At 43.0% G+C, this 22993-nt stretch overlaps 1 protein-coding gene across 1 annotated transcript in view; it reads right to left on the bottom strand.

Moving 5' to 3' along the window:
- Positions 1-22241, bottom strand: part of mark4a (MAP/microtubule affinity-regulating kinase 4a) — a 38817-nt gene extending 16576 nt beyond the window's left edge. The window contains exons 1-8 of the mRNA XM_028595107.1: positions 21988-22241; positions 18838-19035; positions 17833-17886; positions 8963-9011; positions 8490-8555; positions 2923-2993; positions 2767-2823; positions 1747-1983 (exon numbers count right to left, since the gene is read on the bottom strand). Coding sequence (XP_028450908.1) covers positions 1747-1983; positions 2767-2823; positions 2923-2993; positions 8490-8555; positions 8963-9011; positions 17833-17886; positions 18838-19035; positions 21988-22041 — 786 coding nt within the window. The 5' untranslated portion in view covers positions 22042-22241. The remainder of the gene's footprint in view (positions 1-1746; positions 1984-2766; positions 2824-2922; positions 2994-8489; positions 8556-8962; positions 9012-17832; positions 17887-18837; positions 19036-21987) is intronic.
- Between the last annotated feature and the right edge of the window lie 752 nt (positions 22242-22993).

Here is a 22993-nt window from a genome sequence, read left to right as displayed (position 1 = left end):
TATATGAGAGAGAGTGACGGTGAATGCGCTCAGAGCAGACAGCTGTAACAGTGAATAAATTGGCAGTTTAGTAGCCTAAATTTATGGCGTAGGATTCAGCTTGTCTGCAGCTCCTCCAAACCAAGTAAAGTTCCCGTGTCTTGCTTCTCAACAACGCAACAAAACATAAAAAGAGCCGCAGCAGTCAGTTGAAAAAACTCAGACAGAGATACGAGAGGACGGGGGGGGGAGGCTGTCTACAAACCAATCAACTACAAGTATCGGGAGACGCGGCTCACGTATGTGATGAGGACAGGACGTAGTTTTGTCACGTATAGTTCCTTAGTGCGGAACTGCAGTAGGGCTGGGCGATATGGAGAAAATCAGATATCACGATATCATTGACCAAATACAGTACATTGATGTCGATATTGCGACGATATTGTAGGGTTGAGAACTGGTGCTTTTACAAAATAGTTTACCAATGAGATTTTAGATAGATAATCATCAGTAATGTGGATATAATGACTAAGTGGGTAAAGGGAAATGATAGAACAGCTAGAACAGTAATGACATCACTTTACTGTAATGCAGCCTTTAAAACCAGGAAAAGACAACACTTATGCCATATTAGGATATAACGATATCCAAAATCTAAGACAATATCTAGTTACATATATCGATATCGATATAATATTGATATGTTGCCCAGCCCTAAACTGCAGTGTGAAACCAAAACTAACTGGATCAAATGTATACAATGTCACAACAACACTTGTTACTTTCAGGTGTGAAAAGGCCCTCAGTTTATCCTTGGTTTTCTTCTGCATACCTTGTATGGTATACAACATAGCACAGCACACACGCCACATTGTTATACATGCACACCTTAAATTACTGTTCTTACTGACATTCACATCTCACGGTATGAACACATACACTTTGTTATGCTTTGCAACTTAATTACTATGTTGAATAAATTACTTTGTCAGGTGGTTGTTGGAAACATTTCCATATTATGTAAACCCATTACTGTTAACATCGTCTATATCGATAACAGTTTAATTACAGGATAGTTCCGGTGTCCCTCACTTTCCACTTTCTTTGAGTTAACTTTAAACTCCGGTCGCATCGAGCAACATTAACCGGAACCTCTGAGCAACGTTACAGGCTGAAAATGGCGATTTTTAAGGTAAATTTGGATGGTGCAACAAGGCAGACATGCTTGGTTCTTTGGGGGAATGATTGTAAAGATTTACAAAGAATATACGACATTTTCTTCTCTAACTGGGACGAAGTCCACACAGAGATACACTGGTAAAATCAAATAATTTTTAACCATGTATCAGCTAATTACAATAGATCACCTTACTGTGTTAACAGTTAACTTCATTTAATATTATATGTGGAGTTTTCTGCTACGGGGTGCAAATGTTCCACCTAAACAAGTTCCTTCCTGAGACTATTTAGCAGAGCCACCGTCGCTGCGTCCGGAGCTTAGCGCCGCCCAAGATGATTGTGATTGGTTTAGAGAAATGCAAACAACCCAGAGCCATTTTTTTCCCTCCTATCCCAGAATGTATGTGTGGTGTAGCCAGACCTTACTCCACAGCGCTGTGGAGATAGGTCTGGCAATGCGAAACCCTGGTTACCATAACCCCCCGGAGTAAACACCTGACCCTGAATGTACCAAGACAGACAGACAGACAGACAGACAGACAGACAGACAGACAGACAGACAGACCTTCTTCCCTCCCATCCACTTGCCTTCAGGTTCTGCCCATCAAAGGGCAGCGAGCCGCTGACCAGCGTGTAGAGGATGACTCCGAGGCTCCAGACGTCCACCTCGGGCCCGTCATACTTCTTCCCCTGGAAAAGCTCAGGGGCAGCGTAGGGCGGCGAGCCACAGAACGTGTCCAGCTTGTTGCCCAGCGTGAACTCATTGCTGAAGCCAAAGTCGGCGATCTTGATGTTGGCGTCGGCATCCAGCAGAAGGTTCTCCGCCTGAGTCATATACATGTATTGATGCAGCGGAGGGGGAGGCAAGGATGGACAGGAGGGAGAGAGTGCCGAAAACACAGAGGGAAAAGAGGAATGGGAGGACGCAATAGTGATAGTGCGTTCCATTTACCTCGGAACTCGGAAGCCGAAGCTGGGAATGACGTCAAACCCGAGTTGAATGCGTTCCATTTACAAGTCAGATTTTCATTGTTTTCGTTTGGCTAGGGCTGGGTTAGCCATTGTTAGCAATGCCAGTTTATAACCACGCATTACGCTGCTTTTTGTGCTTACAAACATCTTAACAATATGTCCACAGATAGAAGTTGGACAGGACTGTGTGTACAACTGTATGTTACTACAACTTACACTATTGTAGATGCACGGAGCAGCCGTGTTGAATTTTGAGCTTGGTGTACCCGGAGGTTATGGGAAATCCGACCTCGGAAAATCGGACTTCCGACTACAGATGGAACGCACTATTGCTGTACATGTCTATGTCATGTGTATACAGTATGTCGCTGTGCGTGTTTAGGAATGTGATAATCTATCAGAACAGGAGGAGGCTCTGGCTGCCTCCTACCCTCCTACCAACGTCTCCACTAATCAGTGTGTTACTGTGTGATTAAGATGCTCGGGGCCCCTCTTCACAGACACAGATTAAGACTAGTCCCGGATTATAACTTTCTGTTCAGTGTAATCTGTCAGTGGAAGACATTTTCCTAGTCTTGGACTAGCCTTAATCCGCCATCTCTCCAAGCAGCCCAAAACATCTGCTGAGCTTCTCACCTTCAAATCTCGGTGGACAATGTTCTTAGTGTGGCAGTAGTGGACAGCGGAAACAATCTGTGGACACAGGGAGACAGACACAGCTCAAGCACTAACCATTACACGTGAAGATTGGCACAATGTGGGCATCGAGCGGGCAATGTATTCCTACAGTACCTGTCGGAATTTGGCTCTGGCTTCCACCTCCTTCATTCTCCCATGAGACACGAGGTAGTCGAACACTTCACCTGAGAGCAGCAGACACACATCAGTCAGCTCATAAAGCCAGGAGCACTATAGCCATACTTTTATTTGATTAAATACTGCTGATGTACACAATCAATTTCAATCACGTCAGTTCAGTTTAATTAATATTTATAAGTGCTCTCAAGACGTCAACTTCAGCTTTATTAGGGTTATGTATAGATAGGGTTGCTGCGTAGCCACGGGAAACAAAGAATGCACACAGACTTAAAGGAACCCTCTGACTTCTGGGGGAAACGCTTATTTGCTTACATGAGAAAACCAATAGCATTCTCATAACTGTCCATGCAATGTTAAACTGCAGCTAGTTATCTTATTTTAGCATAAAGACTGGAAACAGGGGGGAAAGCTAACAAAATCCACCGACCTAAAAGCCCCTCTAAAGCTCTACCTAACATGTTGTAGTTTGCTTTATTTAGGTGAGACAATGTCATTTGGGAAGGAAGAAATAACCTTCTTCCTCTTAAAAATGAAACCGTTGTATTCACGAGGAATAAAATGCAGCCTTGCTCAACATGGGGTTGTACAGTTGTACTTGGTCTGGTATAACATAATAAAAACATTTCCAGTGTTAATGCTAAGCTAACCTAACCACAAGAGTGGTATAAATATTGTGAAAGCAGACAATAACGATACGATATTATTGCAATTTATATATATATATATATATATATATATATATATACAGTGGGGGAAATAAGTATTTGACCCCTTGCTGATTTTGCAGGTTTGCCCACTTACAAAGAATGCAAAAATCTACAATTTTAATCATATTTACATTCTAACAGTGAAAGACAGAATCCCAAAGAAAATTCCAGAAAATCACATCATACAAATTTATTAAAATTGATAACCATCTGATGAGGAAAAAAAAGTATTTGACCCCCTGGACAAACAGCATGTTAATATTTTGTAGAAAAGCCATTATTGGCCAGCACAGATGTCAAACGGTTTTTATAGTTGGTGACAAGGTTTGTGCACATTTCGGCAGGGATGTTGGCCCACTCCTCCCTGCATACAGCCTCCAAATCATTCAGGTTCCGAGGTTGTCGCCTGACAACTCGAATTTTAAGCTCCCTCCAAAGATTTTCAATCGGATTCAGGTCTGGAGACTGGCTAGGCCACTCCAGAACCTTGATGTGCTTCTTCTTCAGCCACTCTTTTGTTGCTTTGGCGGTGTGCTTAGGGTCGTTGTCGTGCTGAAACACCCATCCTCGACCCATCTTCAGCTCTCTCACTGAGGGAAGGAGATGTCGGTCCAGAATTCCACGATACATGGCCCCGTCCATCCTCCCGTCAATACGATGGAGTTGTCCCGTCCCCTTGGCTGAAAAGCACCCCCAAAGCATGATGTTGCCACCACCATGCTTGACGGTGGGGATGGTGTTCTTTGAGTTGTACTCGGTGTTCTTTGCCCTCCAAACACAACGAGTTGAGTTGAGGCCAAAAAGTTCTATTTTGGTCTCATCTGACCACATCACCTTCTTCCAGGCCTCTTCTGAGTCGTCCAGGTGGTGAATGGCGAACTTCATGCGGGCCTGTACATGTTTCTTCTTGAGCAGGGGGACCTTGCGTGCGCTGCAGGATTTCAATCCATGACGGCGTAGTGTGTTACCAACCGTTTCTTTTGTAACTGTGGTCCCAGCTGCCTTCCGTTGATTTATCAGTTCCCCCCTTGTGGTTTTGGGATGATTCCTCACCGTTCGCATGATCAGGGACACCCCACGAGGCAAGATCTTGTGTGGAGGCCCAGACCGAGGGAGGTTGGCGGTGGTGTGGTGCTTCTTCCATTTCCTGATAACTGCACCGACAGTTGATCTTTTCTCTCCAAGTTGCTTTCCGAATCTCTTGTAGCCCATCCCAGCCTTGTGCAGATCAACAATCTTGTCCCTGATGTCCGTAGAAAGCTCTTTGGTCTTGCCCATGGTGGTGATGTTGGATGCTGGTTGTTTGGGTGTTGACAGGTGTCTTTTATACAGGTAACGAGGTGAGGCAGGTGTATTTGATGTAGATAATTGGTTCGGATTGGGGCTGTGTCTTAAAGAAAGACTAACTGGCTTGTAGGAGCCAGAATACTTGCTGTTTGTCCAGGGGGTCAAATACTTGTTTTTCCTCATCAGATGGTTATCAATTTTAATAAATTCATATGATGTGATTTTCTGGAATTTTCTTTGGGATTCTGTCTTTCACTGTTAGAATGTACATATGATTACAATTGTAGATTTTTGCATTCTTTGTAAGTGGGCAAACCTGCAAAATCAGCAAGGGGTCAAATACTTATTTCCCCCACTGTATATATATAATTGCTTTTTTCCAACTTCAAATTTTTCCCAATTTCAAATAATATCCTTAAAAAAAAAACACAAAATCAAAGCTTTGTAGTCTCAAAGTACACCTGTAAAAACTGTGCTAATTGCATCTCATTATGCAAAGTCTTATTACACAATTTTGCCCATTTTCCTGAGTAATACGATAAAAGAGATAAGTTCCTCTGATTGTTCATCTCACTTCAGTTGTATTGCTGCAAAATGGGATTGTCAAGCAAACTGACCGACACATGTATAATAATAGATCGATGCTTGGCATCTGTGTTTCGATACAGTATTGCCACAGAAAATATTGCGATACTGCTGTATTGCTGTCAGTAACCTGACATGTTCAGTGCTGTACTGTTCACACAACACTGACCAGTCCCATTTACACAAAAGTGACATTTATTTTTGAAACCAAAACTTCTGACTACACCAAATGTGAGTATGTGTATGCACTACTGTTAAACACCCATACAGCATAGCATTAATCAGCTTATGGCATGGGCCTTAGATTGAGATGGATTATTCACACCATCTTTTTCATTGCTGCCACACAGGCTCTCGCAGACGACAGGAAATATTAGATACATCTTTCCTATGACTGAAAAGCTTTTCTGAATGAAGAAGAAGAAGAAGAAGAAGAAGAAGAAGAAGAAGAAGAAGAATGCCTTAGGGACTGTACAAAATGACAGAGGTGGCGTGGGTGGGGTTACATGTTATATTTGGTGTTTTAAGCCCCCATGCATCACTAGGATTAGGCAATGGTTAGGGTTAGGTGCCTTGAAGTCAACGGTCGCAGCGCTGCCTTGAAGTTGACATTGGGGGCTTAAAACACCATCAAGCATTATATTTCACTTTAGAAAAAAGCAAATCCATCTCCACTGTTCTCTATTGTATCGCCACAGAGTAACATATTCCATATGTACGGGGGACTGACCCACTGGGGCGGTTGATGTGGATACCACTTTAAGACACACCACTACGTGGTCCATGCTTGGGCATAAAAGGCCCAGGTGACTGGGATGGGGTTACGTGTAATATTTCACTTTGAAAAATGCAAATCCATCTCCAATGTTCTTAATGGTTTCTTTTGAGCCTCCACAAAAAAAAACTGCAATAAACTACCCACAATGTCTCAAAATAGTGGATTTATGGAAAACAAAATGGTCTTAGTACCTCTCTCTAATCTGAATGGTTAGGTTCAGGCTGCTTGGTCTTAAACAGTGTGATGTCTTTGCCCCACCCTCAGTTCTAAATAATAAGAATGTATTTGTTTGGGCTTTTGTTTTTGAAAACATCTAATAAAAAAGAGAAGAATGAAATAAAATATGAATCTGGGATGACAAAGAGATGAAAGGCCCTCCCCTTCTTTCCTTTAAAAAAGCAACAACTACATAACCCCGCTCCCTTTCTGACCCACCAGCTTCTCACAAACATGTTGTACAGTACCTTAGATGTTGTTAAAATACCACTATGTTTGAGAGGCGGCTAGATTTGGATTAACAGAGCGAACTGTTGTTTAATATACTGAATATGAAGATAGATAATACATTTTAGTCTTCATAGGCATTTGGGCACCACTGCAACTCCCTAATGCCTCCGTATGGTCTTTTTTTTTTATCTAACTTAAAGTAATCTGGGCTTGAAAGGAAGCCACATTGGAAACTGCGTCTGTTACATTCTCCAAGGTCACAGTGAGCAAATGATGCGGTTCGGGCCAGAACTCAGGGAAACGGGATTGGTGACAAGAAACTGACACAAATAGAACCATAAAAGAGACTAATGGAAGCAAAAGAAAAAGGAGAGCAGTATTAGATGCAATGTGCTGGCGTTACTCCTGAAATTGTGTTTAAAGTCAGTTTAAAGAGCGGCACCATTACTGCACAGAGGCTGCTTACTTATTTATGTTGTGGTTTCATACTCTATTAAGTCCACAGCCAGCTTACGGTGACTACACTATCTCAGAGTGCCTGAACATCATGTGTTTGGATGAGTAACGAGTAAAATAATGATTTGGTGAAAGCAGAGGCATAGAGTTCCAAAAACTCTGAACAATTCCACTCTATATTCACTATTGAAACAAACTGATGTATATTGAAAGAAGGCCACACTTTGGTGTCATCATTTTGAATAAAGCTGAAGATCTTAAAGGTCCCATATTATGCTCATTTTCTTGTTAATACTTGTATTCTGGGTTTCTACTAGAACATGTTCATGTGCATTAATGTTAAAAAACAACAATTAGTTTTTTTCATACCGGCTGTCTGAATATCCCTGTATTCACCCTCTGTCTGAAACGCTCCGTTTTAGCGCCTGTCTCTTGAAGCCCCCCCTCCTGAAAAGCCCAGTCTGCTCTGATTGGTCAGTGTGTCTGGGACTTCCAGCATTTGCGCTCTCGGCGTCTCTGCACCATCACTGCAGTCGGGGAATGACGGTAACGGCATTGTAGCGGCACTTCCTACCTATACATAGTATAGTTGTGACATCGCAATCGTACGGAAGTCCTGATGGCTCGTTTAAAGGCACAGTTTCTGAATACGGGCCGTGAACGTTTGTCTGTGGATTGAACGTTTCGATACTTTCACAGTATTTATCCAGCACCAGCAAGACATGGAACTCTGACTTTTTACAATATGGGACCTTTAAAGGTATACTGCAACATCTTTGAGAAACATGCTCTCTCATATGTATCTGAACTGTTAATCTGAGACTACAGCGAGCAGATGGTTAGCTTATCTTAGCATAAAGACTGGAAACAGGAGGAAACAGCTAGCCTGTTTTCTTTCTTTTTAACATTGTCTTTTAAGTTCTAGCTTTACAGTATATTTTGCATACAGACATGAGTGGTATCGATCTTCTCATCTACCTCTGCGCAAGAAAGCAAATAAGCGTTTTACCCAAAATGTCAAACTATTCCTTTAAACTGAACTTCAGATATGGAGGGGGAAAAAAAACTCAAATGTACCAGGGTTTTTGCAATTGTACCCTTAGCTACTGTGTTTCCCCATGCATCCAAATGGAGGAACTAACCTGTAAAATGATCCAAATACTGATCACACACATTGCCTGTTGGAGCTGCATTTACAAGATGCAGTTTCACCAAATCTGTAACCTTCTGCATCATTTGTACTCATAGTATTTCCCGGAAGTGGCGGCTGATGTACCCACCTCCACTGGCGTACTCCATGATTAGGTAAAGGGTCTTATCAGTCTCAATCACCTCGAACAGCTGCACTGTAGTCCAAAACAGAATCAGATTCAAATCAAAATATACATCAACAAATCCTGCTCACATTATAAATAATAATAGCACGACAGCTGCCTGTCTGTCTTAATACCAAGGAACCTGCTGCTAATGCTGGGTGTGTTTGTGTGTGTGTGTGTGTGTGTGTGTGTGTGTGTGTGTGTGTGTGTGTGTGTGTGTGTGTGTGATCCATATGGCATTTCAGCTTTATGAAATCCAACATCGTGACCTCTATATGAGATGTTGCTTGCTATAGTTTCGTCAATGAATGCTATGAAGCCTATTTAAAGCATTACACTTCCGTCTGGTCACACACATGGAAGCAAAACACACACGCATGGACGCACACTCAGACACACAAACATAAAGCCCATTGAGAAGGATGCGTGTGCCATACCTATGTTAGGGTGATTTAAGCCTTTCATTATTCGTACCTCCCGAAAGAGCTGTGAAGAAGAAGAAACAGAATTTTAATGTCTTAAGATTATTAGACATAGATAAACCTTGTGTTGCAGCTGCTGCCTTTGAGTGTTTAACATCAATGGCCCTCCACATTGATGTAAATCTGTGCTTTCAAGTGTAGCAATGACGGCATCATGTTCTTGGCAAGAAATGCATTTACATGATAGAGAGCCATGTAGGTTCTGAGGGGCTGACGTGGGGTCTCTCAGAATGTTCTGCTTTGTGACCCTACCCTTGGCTCCCAGGTCAGGCTGGCATGTGAAAATGAGCTGAAACAGGAATCGTCTCTTAATCTCTATTATTATTCATTTCATTGGATTGGATCATCACCGAAATGTTTGAGTCCAAAAAACAAAACAAAAAAAACAATCTGTCCAGTAAATCTACCTGAAATAAGTTCATCAGATTCTTCCTGCAGAAACCCACCTGGATGGCAGTGTTTCCCCGAGAGGGGGAGGGGATGCGGAGGTGCTACCACCACACCAAACTCCATACTCAATTTAACACTATAAAGTTTCTTTAAATATGTGTCAGTTATTTTTCGAAACCCACGTGAACCACTCTTCACATCGGCATGAATTGGATCCAACGCAGAGCACTAATTTAAAAAAGAAAAGCTGGTTCACCGTCATTCCTTACCACCAATGTACAAAGTAGCATTTTTTTAAAGGCTATTTTTCAAAACGGATTCCCGGCGCCGTGCTCACTCCACATAAACAATACACCACATCACATCCAGCAAACTTCAGCGAGAACAATGAGGGCAAAACAGCACCACTGATCAGTTTGAACTGAATATTCTCTGGTCCAGCTGAGCTAAAAACACAAAAACACAGAATAGCGTGTCGTTCACTCCCAAGCCTGTTTGGATGCAAAATTTAACACACACACACATATACATATACACACCAAATACCTCGATATCGATACCGCAACGATATTGTAGTGTTGACTATTGGTGCTTTCACAAAATATTTACACAATGAGATTTTTGATAAATAATCACCAGTAATGTGGATATAATGACTAAGTGGGTAAAGGCAAATCATAGAACAGTTACAACAGTCTGGTAAGTTCAGAAAATGACATCACTTTACTGTAATGCAGCCTTTAAAACCAGGAAAAGACAACACTTATGCCATATCACAATATTACGATATCCAAAATCTAAGACGATATGTAGTTTCATATCATGATATCGATAGAATATCAATATATTGCCCAGCTCTCTATATAACATATATTAAGCACCTGCAGAATTTTTTTGGAGTTCAATATAACGTGAAATTAACATACTGTAACCATAGTGACTGTACTAGCATATAAAAGGGTCATCAGAGTCTGTTTCCAGGTGTTAGGAAGTACTACTGCATACATTAAAAAATACATTTAAAGCCTTTTGTGGCTCCAGGGGAATTCTGAAAGATGTTCTCAAGTCACTTGAGTCCACATCGGTTGGCAGAGGTAATCCAGCCAAAGTTGCTTGGATATTTCAGAACTAAAAAGTAATTTGGTTATCTTTTAGTTGAACCTTAGTCTATATCCTTTGCGTTCCACTTCCGGGATTGCTCCGGTGCTGCAGGAAATCAGCCGGATGTATGTATTTTCCGTTTCCTTCTGCTTTCTTTTTTGTTGGAATTTTTAAATGCAGTGGATTTGTGAGGACTATCTGCTCCTCAGATCTCTGCAGGGTAAATCCAGACAGCTAGCTAGACTATCTGTCCAATCTGAGTTTTCTCTCGAACGACTATTTTGCAGCGGCTCTGTGTGGAGTTTAGCCCCGCCCATGACCATTCTGATTGGTTTAAAGTAGGGCTGCAACAACGAATCGATAAAATCGATAAAATTCGATTACTAAAAAAGTTGGCAACGAATTTAATTATCGATTCGTTGTGTCGCGCAACTATTACGCCACCTAGTCGCGGAGATAAAAAAAATTTTGTGGAGCAGTGCGGAGCGAAAGAAAAGAAAAAAAGAGCAGAGCGGGGTAGAGGAAATACGGAGAGAGACCGGAGAGACCCGTAACGTTGTTCTGAAACACTCGGCGGAGGCAGAGATATCAGTACGACCCAAGTCATCCAAGGTGTGTTAGCATTTCACACTAAATCAATCAAAAACGTGTTAATTGCAAGATAAACAAAAGCGACACGGCATGGCAGGGGCGCACCACGGTGATGAGTCAGCCCCTAAAACGTAAACATGATGGAGTCCTTGATGAGGAGGAAGGGAGTTCAACAGCAGGGTAAAGTCACTACACTATCCTACTTCTGTTCCGGTCTGAGTGAGGAACGTACCGTCCCTCCAGTAGCTCTTCTGGTGCTGCTGTTTACTCGTTATCCAGCTGACTAGCATGACAAGCTAGCGTTAGCTTGTTAATAACAGTAATAAAGCAGGGGTGATATAGTTTGCAAGACTAAAGACACGGTTTTATTCACTCGCCTTTTTTGGCCCATTAATTTTTCAATCTGTTGTCATGTATATATTATGTGCTTTGTCCCATATCAGTTATTGTTGACAAATATATTAGTGTGTGGTGTATAAATGAACTTAACTTGCACTTACTACAATGATGGTAATAATTTAATGAATAAGTGTGTGTTTGTGTGTCTGTCTGTCTGTGTGTCTTGTCTGTATCTGCTATTTGGGTTACTTACCTTTACACAACTATTAACTAAAACAACAAGTATGTATGTATTGAGTAGGGCTGGGCGATATGGACCAAAAGTCATATCCCGATATATTTTGGCTGAATATCGATATACGATATATATCCCGATATTTTTTTCCGCAAAGTGAGAGCAAATGTTCAGTCAAAGCCAAAATCAAATATGACATGTCACAAGTAGTTTCATAGAGACAGTTGCAAAATCAAATAAATAATAAACCGGTTTCTTCACCTGGTTCATGATTAAATGCTCAGCTGTTCAAATAACAATAAAATGTAAACCTAAATACTGTATAACAGGAGTACCTTTTTTGAAATCAAAGCTCCATATTTGTGATTCGTTCCAAAGGTCAATTAAGCTTTTGATATTAATATAATCTACTTTGTTCAAAATGTAATGCCTCATGCCTGTAAGCCTAGGTTTATAGTCCCATTCTTCCACTTGATACTGCTTCCACTTAAGTAAACTAAAAGATGAACTATCGACTACAAAACAAAGAAACTAATTAATGTGTTAATACAAAGAATATTTATTATGATCGGTTCACAGATCTGAGTCCAAACGGAAACTTCACCCTTCTGAACTAAGAGTTTCTGCTTCAAGGTGAAGTTTAAAACAGACTGAAATGTCCAGGCTCATTCCTCCACTATTTATTTCTGTATGTATTTATGCGTTACATGTCATTTTAACGGGCACTGAGCTCCAGATCCTGCAGCTGCAGACGGTCTCTGCTGCCCCGCTGTAGCTTCTCTCCGTCCGCCTGCCGCCGGCAAACTTAGTGGAACTTTCCGCCGATATCGACATACAGGTCGTCCTGGACTACGTGTAAGATCCTACCGATCACCACTCTGTCTTTGGCTGGTCCGATTTGGATCAGCGGGGACCCGGCGCAGCAGCGAGGCAAAGCTGTGTTTTCCCGGGGAAGAGACGCTGCGGCCGGCCACGGAGCTCTCCGCCTCCCCGCTGCCGCCGGAGCTCAGGTTGCTGGTCGAAGGCGGCATACATAATCATAAAACACATTGTCACCTGTTAAATGTTATTCATTGCTGTTTGTTCTTTTCATTTCCTCTATCAAACATAATTAAGCAGTACAAAAGTCCGGCATCTTTAGCGTTGATCTGAATGCTTCGCACCCCTGTTCCAAGATGGCGGCGGTTTTGACGTATGTTTAGAACCTCAAGGCGACATCTGTGTATATATCTATGGGAGCAAGGATCACATTTGAACTATATCGATATATGCGATATGGTCTAATTCCATATCTCATTTAAAAATATATCGATATATTTTTAATATCGATATATCGCCCAGCCCTAGTATTGAGTTGATGTAAATTAATGCTTCTTTTTTTTTTATCCGATTCATCGAAAAAATAATCGACAGATTAATCGATTATTAAAATAATCGTTAGTTGCAGCCCTAGGTTAAAGAAATGCCATTAAACCAAAAGATGTTTTTTCCCCAATCCCCGAATGCTATGTGGAGAAGCCAGCACTTTGGAGGAGGGTCTAGCAAAGCAGGACTACACACACCTAAACCCCGCCCGTAGCTGCCAGTAGCTCCTCACAGGATGCCGATTGGTTGGGTAGTTCGGACACAAAGGCATCCCTCGAAGCCTGACAAGATGGATTTTCGTGTGATATGTGATCACGCGATTTTCGGATGATCTCGTGGTGTGGAACAAGACAGGAGAAGGCTTTGCTGCATTCATTTTTTAAACTGTCCATAGTGAGTCTAACAGTATTACAGGAATGCAAAGCTAAATGGGTGGAGTACTGTTTTAATACACCTCTTCAAAGATTACATTAAATGGCCCTGTGCCTTGGTTGTTTAATGTATATTCTATTTAGCACACTAATGTGCAATCAATTCTGATGTTGAAACCAAACTAAGATCCCCTAACACAGTGGTTCCCAACCTTTTTTCCTTGGCGCCCCCCCTACTCATGTCTAAGAAAAGCTGAGCCCCCCCCCACCCAAAACCGAAGTTGAGGTAACTCTCGAGATAGAGCCTCTCTTTCTTTTTTGATACAGAGGAGTTATCAGCACCGTTTCTCCGGCATGTTTCATTCATAAAATAGTGATGCCGTGGGGCAGGAAAATTGAGGATACAACAAAATATATAGTTTTCATACAGACTTTTGTATACATTAGATATTCTAGTGTATTATAATTTGTTTAACATGTGCAAAACATTTTTTTTTACCTCAACCTCAAACCAGATAAAGACTCGCGCCCCCCCTGTGATCTTTGCCGCCCCCCCTGGGGGTGCCCGGACCCCAGGTTGGGAACCACTGCCCTAACAGATCGGGGTGGACCAGGACAAGCAGACAAATGTACACTTTTGTCCTAAAAATGATATTCATCCAAATGACAATTTGCGAGGGTGACAACAACCAATCAAACCCTCCTGGCTTTACAAACGGCTCACACGAATGTTATGAATCGGCGGCCAAGCACAGACCAACTTCTACTCTGGGAGCACTTCTCACTGCGTGCGATATGTCTACTCTGGGGGGGGACAGATTTGTACACTTTGTCAGAGCACAGCGGGGGAATAAATTTGAGCCAGCTCCCCTGGTTTTCATAACAGTCCACTCACTCAACAAAAGGCCATCGCTGAAAACCAGTGGCTCTGCTCCACATCGTTAACTCCCAGCTGGAGGGAAAATAAAGATGGTGCGATAAGCTTTTCCACCCTCTTTTCTCACTCAATCCTCTCCTGTTTTTCCAACGTGCGCCTCCCTCCATTCCCACCTTCGTTCAATTCCTCTTGCAGTCTTCTCCTCTAGCAGTGCCCCCCAACGTCACTGTTGCCATAGCGACCCAGGTATTAAAGACCGGGCTTCTTTCCCAGCTTCTCCAGCTGCGCTAGAGGGAATCTTGGGATACGTAGTGCTGGAGCGTCTCATCATCCAGGCGTCCCATTAATCCCCTTGCTCGTCACGGCCGGGCTGAGCAGTCAGATCCGTCAAAACAATAAACAATCCCCCGGCAACATGTTCGGCCCCGGTCATCGCTAATGACCGCAGATAAATAGCAATCCTACCATAAAGCTGACAGGGATGGACACACATGCTCTGTGGCAACAAGGCTCCTGGCTTCCATTCAAAACCAAGCAGACGGAAACAAATGGTATTCAAATGTAAGTTTCATCTTATACTTAGGGCTGGCCGATAATTCAGTACCATGATTTATGGAATCACAGCGTGATGAAATCATATATCGAGATATCGTGATATACAGTAACGTTTTCTAAATTGCGCACACTACTGCTGTTGTGAAACATTTTGAGGGAATATCATTTAAAGAATGGCAGATCTGTTTTAACATCACACTATTTTTTTGCATGCATGTAAACATAGTCAGTATATACTGTAGCTGGAAAAATAAACTTTATTTTTTGTCTCTAATATTTGTCTATGATGTCTATGATTATTCATCTGAAATCTCATTGTAAAAAAATATTTTGTGAAAGCACCAACTGTCAATCCTACAATATCGACATTGATGTAATTGGTCAAAAATATCGGGATTTTTGATTTTCTCCATATCGCCCAGCTCTCTTCTTTAATTGAATTTCTTACTGACACATATTTGGTTTTCAGGTGTCCTCCATGCAACATCAGAAAGAAAAACTCCTCCTGTAATCTGCTATTTCCCTTTAACGGATGTTGAGGTTGGATTTTTCTCATCTGTGATTTTACTTACCCTCTTCTTTTCTTCCTCCCCCTCCTTTACCCATCCCTATACAATACATCTCCCTCTTTCCTTCTCCCCTCTACATACATTACCGTCCAGATTATGCTAATGTGGGTTCTTTCATGTCTTCGGTACTAAGGATTTTCTCTAGCCCGGGGTATGTAAAGGAGCCCGCAATCATCACCAACCAATTGCAGTACAGTATTCTCTCCCATCAGTAGCCAATCCTTTCGCCTCTCTCCTCAATCCTGTCCTAAATGTTGCACCATTGTCTCTCACAGCAGGCAGTCTGGTCCAAGAAAATGCCACAGGCAAGAAGATGGGATAACATACAAATTGGGATTACAGTTCCTGCAAAAGCATCTAATATTCTAGCCAGGTATGGTACAGAAGAATCCATTTTCTTTCATGATATAAGCACCAGAAATATGATGAGTCAAGGATTACAGGAAGCCAGTGATCAAAGGGACAACTGATGGCTAACTCAAGCCTTGATAACACTGTAACAACCCAAGGTCATTGCTATTTTTAATGTTAATACAGAGATTGAGGAAAAGATTTTTTTTTTTTTAAGTAAACAGGAAATATTAATCAAAAGGATAATTTTCTTTATTCTCTATTTATGCTGGGCAAATCTTCTTGGACAATTTTTTTTTACGAAGTTGTTACCAGTACAGTCAAAGATAGTAAAAATGATAGGGGTCCACAACATTTCCTTCAAGAGGATGTATGACATAACGATTAGCAAATTTCCTTCAACTGGGCCCTAGAAATCCAGCTGTGCCCCTGCTACTTTAATTCTACATCTCGTGAAGAAAAACTGGTCTTTTTTGACGTATGTGGCAAAACATACAGACATCTTCCGGTCAAGCTAAATCACACGCATGCCACACACGTATAAAGAACAATTATTTCATCCCTGACTTGATCCTTCTGGTCCACAGGCAAAGTAGCTCATGCAGGCGAGAGAGAGCGAGTGCGAGAGCGAGAGAGAGAGAGAGAGACACTCATGGCTAAATGAAGGAGACACTTTGGCCCATATGTGCATATAAGCAGCATTATGGCTCGATTCTATGCTTGTCTGCATCCTTCTTTTCTCTGTGCCGTCATTCACATGTATTCCTTCGTTATGAGCTCCTTCTATACCTCACAGCGCGTGAACCAGATTGATGTGCTCGTGAGATAAGATGGAGATCTCTGAGCATGTGATTAACCCGTGATCAACTGGCCTCCCGTGTCATCCATGTTGTGTCTGGATATCTGTCAGTCCAGGTCTCCTGCTCCAGATGTCTGATCGTTCCAGCGCCTGAATCGGAATCAAGTTGTGTGTCTGCGCCATGCCGAGGTTGCGAGTGTCCACTTTTCCGCCTCTGACCTCCATGCGCAACAAACCTCAAAATGTCCACCATTCAGGCTCAACACTCAAACTGCTGACCAGCGGGGTAAAAACAAGAGGCCAGTCCATCAAAAGCCCTCCCTGTGCTACACTTAAGCTTTTCTAAAGACATCTCTCACAACCAAATGGCCACAAAACAGCTACGAAAGCACCAGTGCGCGCGCTGTTATGCACAGCAGAGTGTGTTTGGGGGAAGACTAGTCTATATCCACAAAGTTCCACTTCCGGGATTTGAATTACTGAGGACTATTGTTAACTGCTCCTCAGATCTCTGCAGGGTAAATCCAGACAGCTAGCTAGACTATCTGTCCAATCTGAGTTTTCTTTTGCATGAATAAAAACAACTTTTGAACGTACACACGTTCCACCAAAACAAGTTCCTTCCCGAGGCTAATTTGAAGCGCCCCCGTCATTGTGTCCGGCCCTTAGCGTTGCCCCAAGACGATTTGATTGTGATTGGTTTAAAGAAATGCCAATAAACCAGGGCACGTTTTTCTCCCATCCCGGAATGCTGTGTGGACTAGCCAGACCCTCCTCCGCAGCGCTGCGGAGGAAGGTCAGGCAATGCAAGACTAGGGGAAAACGAAGGAAGAACACAAACGCACAAAAAAAGAATGGGTTGGGTGAGCGCGGTTTCCTGAGATGAGTCACCCACTTCTCAGGGCAGTGATTAGCCCAGAGAGAGACGGGCGATGATCTCTGGAGCAGAGGTCTCCTCTCGCTCCCATCCGGTCCCTAGCACCTGCCAAACAGCATCACATCCCACGAGCCCTCTCTCTATCAGCTGCTCTCTCTTTCCTGCCCCCTCTGAGGCGGAAACAGCTGAGGATAAACCTGAACCTCTCCAAGTCCCCAACGGCATGTCGGTATTTTGTTGAATTACATCAGTGTGACCAAACCATCCATGTTTCTGATGCCTTGCCGCTGCTTATGAAGGAAGATGGTATTAGACAGTGTAGCATGTGTTTCAGTTTGGTACCTGAGGACATGATACACATGTACCTCCACAAACTAATCCGTCAGTATAAAGAAGAAAACTCACCTTTTGTAGGCTGGTTGGGTTCAACTGAGTTTTGTCAATGATTTTTATTGCCACCTGGAAGAGACGTGAAGGAGGTTTTTGATGAGGAAACGTAAACACACCACCATTAGAATTTGCCTTTGCTTATAACAGCCTCCATTCATGATGCTCAGAAGCCTTTCCTACTGCTGCCATTAATGCCACTACCTGCCCTATTGTACAGTATTCAGTCAGTGTACCATCTGTTTGTGTACCACTTAATGGCTTTATGACTAATAAATCATTTACCAAAGCCATTTATAAGAACACATTTTGGGTTGCCAAGTTGTAAAAGATCTTTTCTCAGTGTTCATCCTTTCTATCCAGTAATAATAGTTATGTTTTGGTTTTCTATTAAGGAGAAGGTAAGTGGTCATACTATCATAATCAGTCAACCTAGCATCCCTAAAGTTAAGGTTTATAACTGATGATTACGGCTTTATATATTTATATTTATATATTTATATGCCGATTTAATACTGGACTTCTTAATGACACCAGCAACATCAACTGACCACTGCCTTTCCTTACTCATCATCCATCATCTACCCATTTATCAGGGCTACACGATATGAGGAAAATATGTGTAATTGCGATAATGTTATTGAATATTGCAATACCGATATTACTCGCGATACATAAACAAATATTAAAGTGCACTCAGTTTAAACTTTTTGTTGCATTTAAAACAAATAAAAAGAAAATAATTTCCAACATTCTTTTATTGAACAAATTAAACATTTATATTGCACGTGAAAGGCACCACTAAAAAAAAGAATGACAGTTACATTTGAATGTGCAGTCATCTACTGATATTTTCTTTCAACTAACACCAAATATCAACAATATTGCGATATGTCGCAGCCTTTCGCGATGTGTATATTAAGCCAGTGCCAGGACGATAAAAAAAAAACAACATACTGTGCAGCCCTACCATCTCCTCCTTCCCTTCCCCCACCCCCGGCCCTCTGCTGCCCCGTGTCTCACCTCCTTGCCCGTCAGGATGTGGCGGGCCAGCTTGACCTTGGCAAAGTTTCCCTTGCCGATGGTCTTGAGCAGCCGGTAGTTGCCGATGTGCGGCTGCTCGTCGGAGCAGGAGGCGATGGAGTTCCTGCAGCGGGCGCCCAGCGAGCGGCTGGACTGGCTGGTGGCCTTGTCTGAGCGGCTGGCCCCCAGCGACGCATGCTGCAAGGAAAGAAAAGGAAGGGGGGGAGTGTTAAAGAGAGGGGTGGTCACTTACTCTGCCAACACCAATAACACATAGAGCAGGCTGCCAAAGCACCCCCAGGACTGCCTTTACCCATGAAGCACTAATGATAACTGATCTGGGTTACACTCGTCTGTCCCTGCAAGCTGGTTAGGAACTCGACTCTACAGCTGCAAAGTTTAATCGATTAATCCATTAGTTGTCAACTATGAAATCGCCAACTATTTTGATAATCGATTTGAGTCATTTTTTGTGAAAAAAAAATTAAATAAAGTAGGAAAAAGTATGTGATGTCAGCTTGTTAAATGTTTATACTGTTCTAGATTCTTCTCTCCTCTGGGACAGTAAACTGAATATCTTTGAGTTGTGGACAAAACAAGACATTTGAGGACGTCATCTGATCATTATAGACCAAACAACTCATCGATTAATCTGGAAAATAATCGACAGATTAATTAAAACACTGACAATAATCGTTAGTTGGAGCCCTACTCTGCTCACCAAAGAATATGGAGACAATATGCTGTTTTTAGGCAGCAACTAATCAGTTTAAAGGCAAAGGGGCAGTCACCCTGTGTCATTGCTCACACCATCGGCTGTATTTGTGGAAGTCACTGAGTGATTGTATATCACCGGCATAAACTGCACAGGTAAACATGCTTTCCATCTTATCTATTGATAGATTTAGAAAGGGACATGTCTGTGCCACATGACTAGAATTATTCCACCAGGTGTTGCACAAAAAGGAGTGATGCTGAGCTGAGCTATAGCTACGTGTGAATACATGCCCCTCATTTCTGGGTTAACAGCTGTCCTAGCACATGAACATTGGAACATATTTTCCATAGTTTCCATTTTGGGTTCAGCATCATCTTCTCTAGAGGTCTACTGACTGCTGGAAGATGTCTTCATGCAATATATGGTAACACTTTCACTGTGATCCGAGGGAGCCCTGAAGCATCCACAGCCCTGTGAATGGGTCAGCTGTGCTGCTGCTGCTGCTGCTGCTGCTGCTGCTGCTGCTGCTGCTGCTGCTGCTGCATGTTACCATGCATGCACCTTGAATCTGAACCACAACGCTTCAGAGCATCGAATCCCAAGCTTGAGTCACAGATAATTGTTTCCAGCCAGGAAGCGGAGCAGAAGACCAAGGCAGGAGAACAATGTGAATGTACTGAAACAAAGCTGGATGTATGACAGCATGAAGCAGCTTCTTGTCATGTGACAAACCAAGGAGAGATAAAGAGGAGGAAAGACACAGAAGAGATGGTGGGGGGAGGAAATAAAAATGCAATAGCAGAAACCAGGATATCGGATAGAAAAGAAGGAAACGACCGACTAAAGGGTGGGGAGAGGAATATAGGAGGAAAGAGTAAATAAAGGGAGCAGATGCCGGCACAGTAGTCCCTGGCCAGTCCCAGGCCCTGAGGCATCACACTTCCACCCCCCCCAGCATGTCATCTTCTTGCTCTCAGCTTCACACACACACACACACACACACACACACACATACAAACACAACCATGCATCCTTAAGCCCCACCTTCAGACACTCCCTCCTTCCCATGCATGCCCCATGTAGAGCCAATTTGGACACTCTCTCTCTCTCTCTCTCTCTCTCTCTCTCTATAATCCAGACACCGACAGGTCCCAACCAACAGCACTGGAGGCATACGCAGCAGCGAGCAGCGGAGTACATAAATACCCAGCAAGCCAAGCCTCACCTGTGCCAACATGGCAACACAACATTTCACCGGGGTCAATTCACTCATCTGTCATCATCGCTTAATTGTAGAGTGACGGCAGAAGATCCAGATCCATTTTAATGGAAGGAACGGCTCTGCATTCATAATCCATCATGCACCGCGTTAACTCGCACACTTATGCACATGCACATCCAAGCGCACACACACACACACACACACACACACACATAACCATCCCTCTGTGCTGAAAGCTCTGCTAACAAACAGATGGGGGGAGTCTTGCCAGAAGTGTTTAGGGCAGAGAAATGCCATAATGCAACGCCAATCAGTCATGTCACCATTTTGATACAGGCTACATTAATAAGGAGTGTGAATAGATAGATAGATAGATAGATAGATAGATAGATAGATAGATAGATAGATCCTGTTATGTTCTGTCTGTCTCCCATGAATACATCCCCTATGCTTGTGTCTTTATTAGAGGCCGCTACTGTTCTCCACTGTAGGCTACTGAATGTATGGCGCTGTCTGACACCCACTGGCTCTCGGGCTGGGCGCTTTGTAGGCTGCGCAGTACGCTGTAATCCCCCTCGCTTCAATACGAACAACCCAGATATTCTCTGTACATTTATTTTGGCCTTCTGCGCTCTCGTCCCACCCATCAGATTTCTGGGGAAACGCACGCACGCACACGCGCGCGCACGCACGCACACACACACACACACACACACACACACACACACAAACACACAGGCAGCAGCAAGGAGTATAATGTGACATCCCTATCTCTCCACAGCCTTATAATAAGAGGTGACGGCTGGTTTTCAGGCTCTCTGCGCATATCCGCTGAGTGTTATCGTATATGCGGATAGACTCATTCCGGGATGTTTGCCTGCCATCAGCTCTTTCCCTGCGCTCAAGGTTAGCCCATTTCCAGAGAGCCTGTTCTGCTATAACATCCATCCAATACCACCACCAGAGTCCTTTCACCTAATGAGGAAAATAGCACCATGTCTGACCCCCGCCTACACCGCGAACAAACCCAGTGATTGCCAAAGGCCACATATATACATATACATATATATATATATATATATATATATATATATATATATATATATAAAAGGAGATCTTTTCTTTTTCTTTTTTAGGGATGTAGCCTACGATTTCTCTTTTGCATGCAGACAGATAGAGGCTATATAGCCTAGGCTGGAACTGCACTTACATGGTCTCCAGTACTCCTGTCGTTTCCAGACGGTAATGCAGACCGAGAAGACATGTTGTTCTCTCTCTCTCCTCTTTCCCTGAGTAAGAATCGCGGTGTGTCGGCGCCGATGGTATTTACAGGCTCCACAGACCGAACCACATCCGCAGATGAGACCCACCGTCCCAAATCAATCTGCCTCTTCTCCAGCCGGCCGAGCCGCGATCGAGAGGAGACCTCTGCCTGTCATGGCAGCAATGGATATCAGGAGGGGGGGGGGGTGTCCTCAAACAAGCTGCATTTTCCACCATGCACTTTGCAAAAAAAAAAAAAAACGGCCGATCAACGATGCAGCAAATGCAATGCAATGCAAATCCCGAGCCTGGAATGAGCGCTAATATGCGGTGATGTTTGGCCGGAGCCCAGCGTCTCTGTGGCGACTCTCCACCCCCTGCCTCATTTCGCCATACAAAACAAACACGGCTCCCTCCGGGTAGCTGTCATCTCCGTTTGTCCTAATACTGACCGCTATAAGCGCTCACTGTAACCCCAGCGACGCCAATGCAACCCGCTCCCCTTTGCAGCAGCTCGCAGGAAAACACAGCTTATACGGTGCCGCGGGGGGAAAAGGCCGAAATGTCCAGAAATCGGTATTCCCGGTCGGTGAGATGCGCACCACCGTCAAGTCAGGAAGAATACACAGAAGCACGACTTCCGGTCTCTGGTTTTTGAAGTAATAGCCTTTATGAATCAACAATAATTCATTGTGATACTACCTACACTAGTTGCCAGTTTATGCGGCGGGGAAGAAGTATTCAGATCCTTTACTTACGTAAAAATACTAATATCACACTGTAAAACTACTATGGTACAAGTAAAAGTCCTGTATTGAAAATGTTACTTAAGTAAAAGTATCTTGCCTAAGTATCACCAGGGAAATGTAGCCTATAGACTAGAGTATTAAAATCAAAAGTATAGTCAATGCAGAACTCTCCTCCCATTGTAGAAAGAGTAAAGGCTCCAACCA

This window comes from Perca flavescens, chromosome 13 (genome assembly GCF_004354835.1).
Source record: "Perca flavescens isolate YP-PL-M2 chromosome 13, PFLA_1.0, whole genome shotgun sequence".
In the NCBI taxonomy this organism is placed as follows: Eukaryota; Metazoa; Chordata; class Actinopteri; order Perciformes; family Percidae; genus Perca; species Perca flavescens.
Note: the sequence above shows the minus strand (reverse complement) of the source record. Positions and strands in the feature narration are given on the sequence as shown.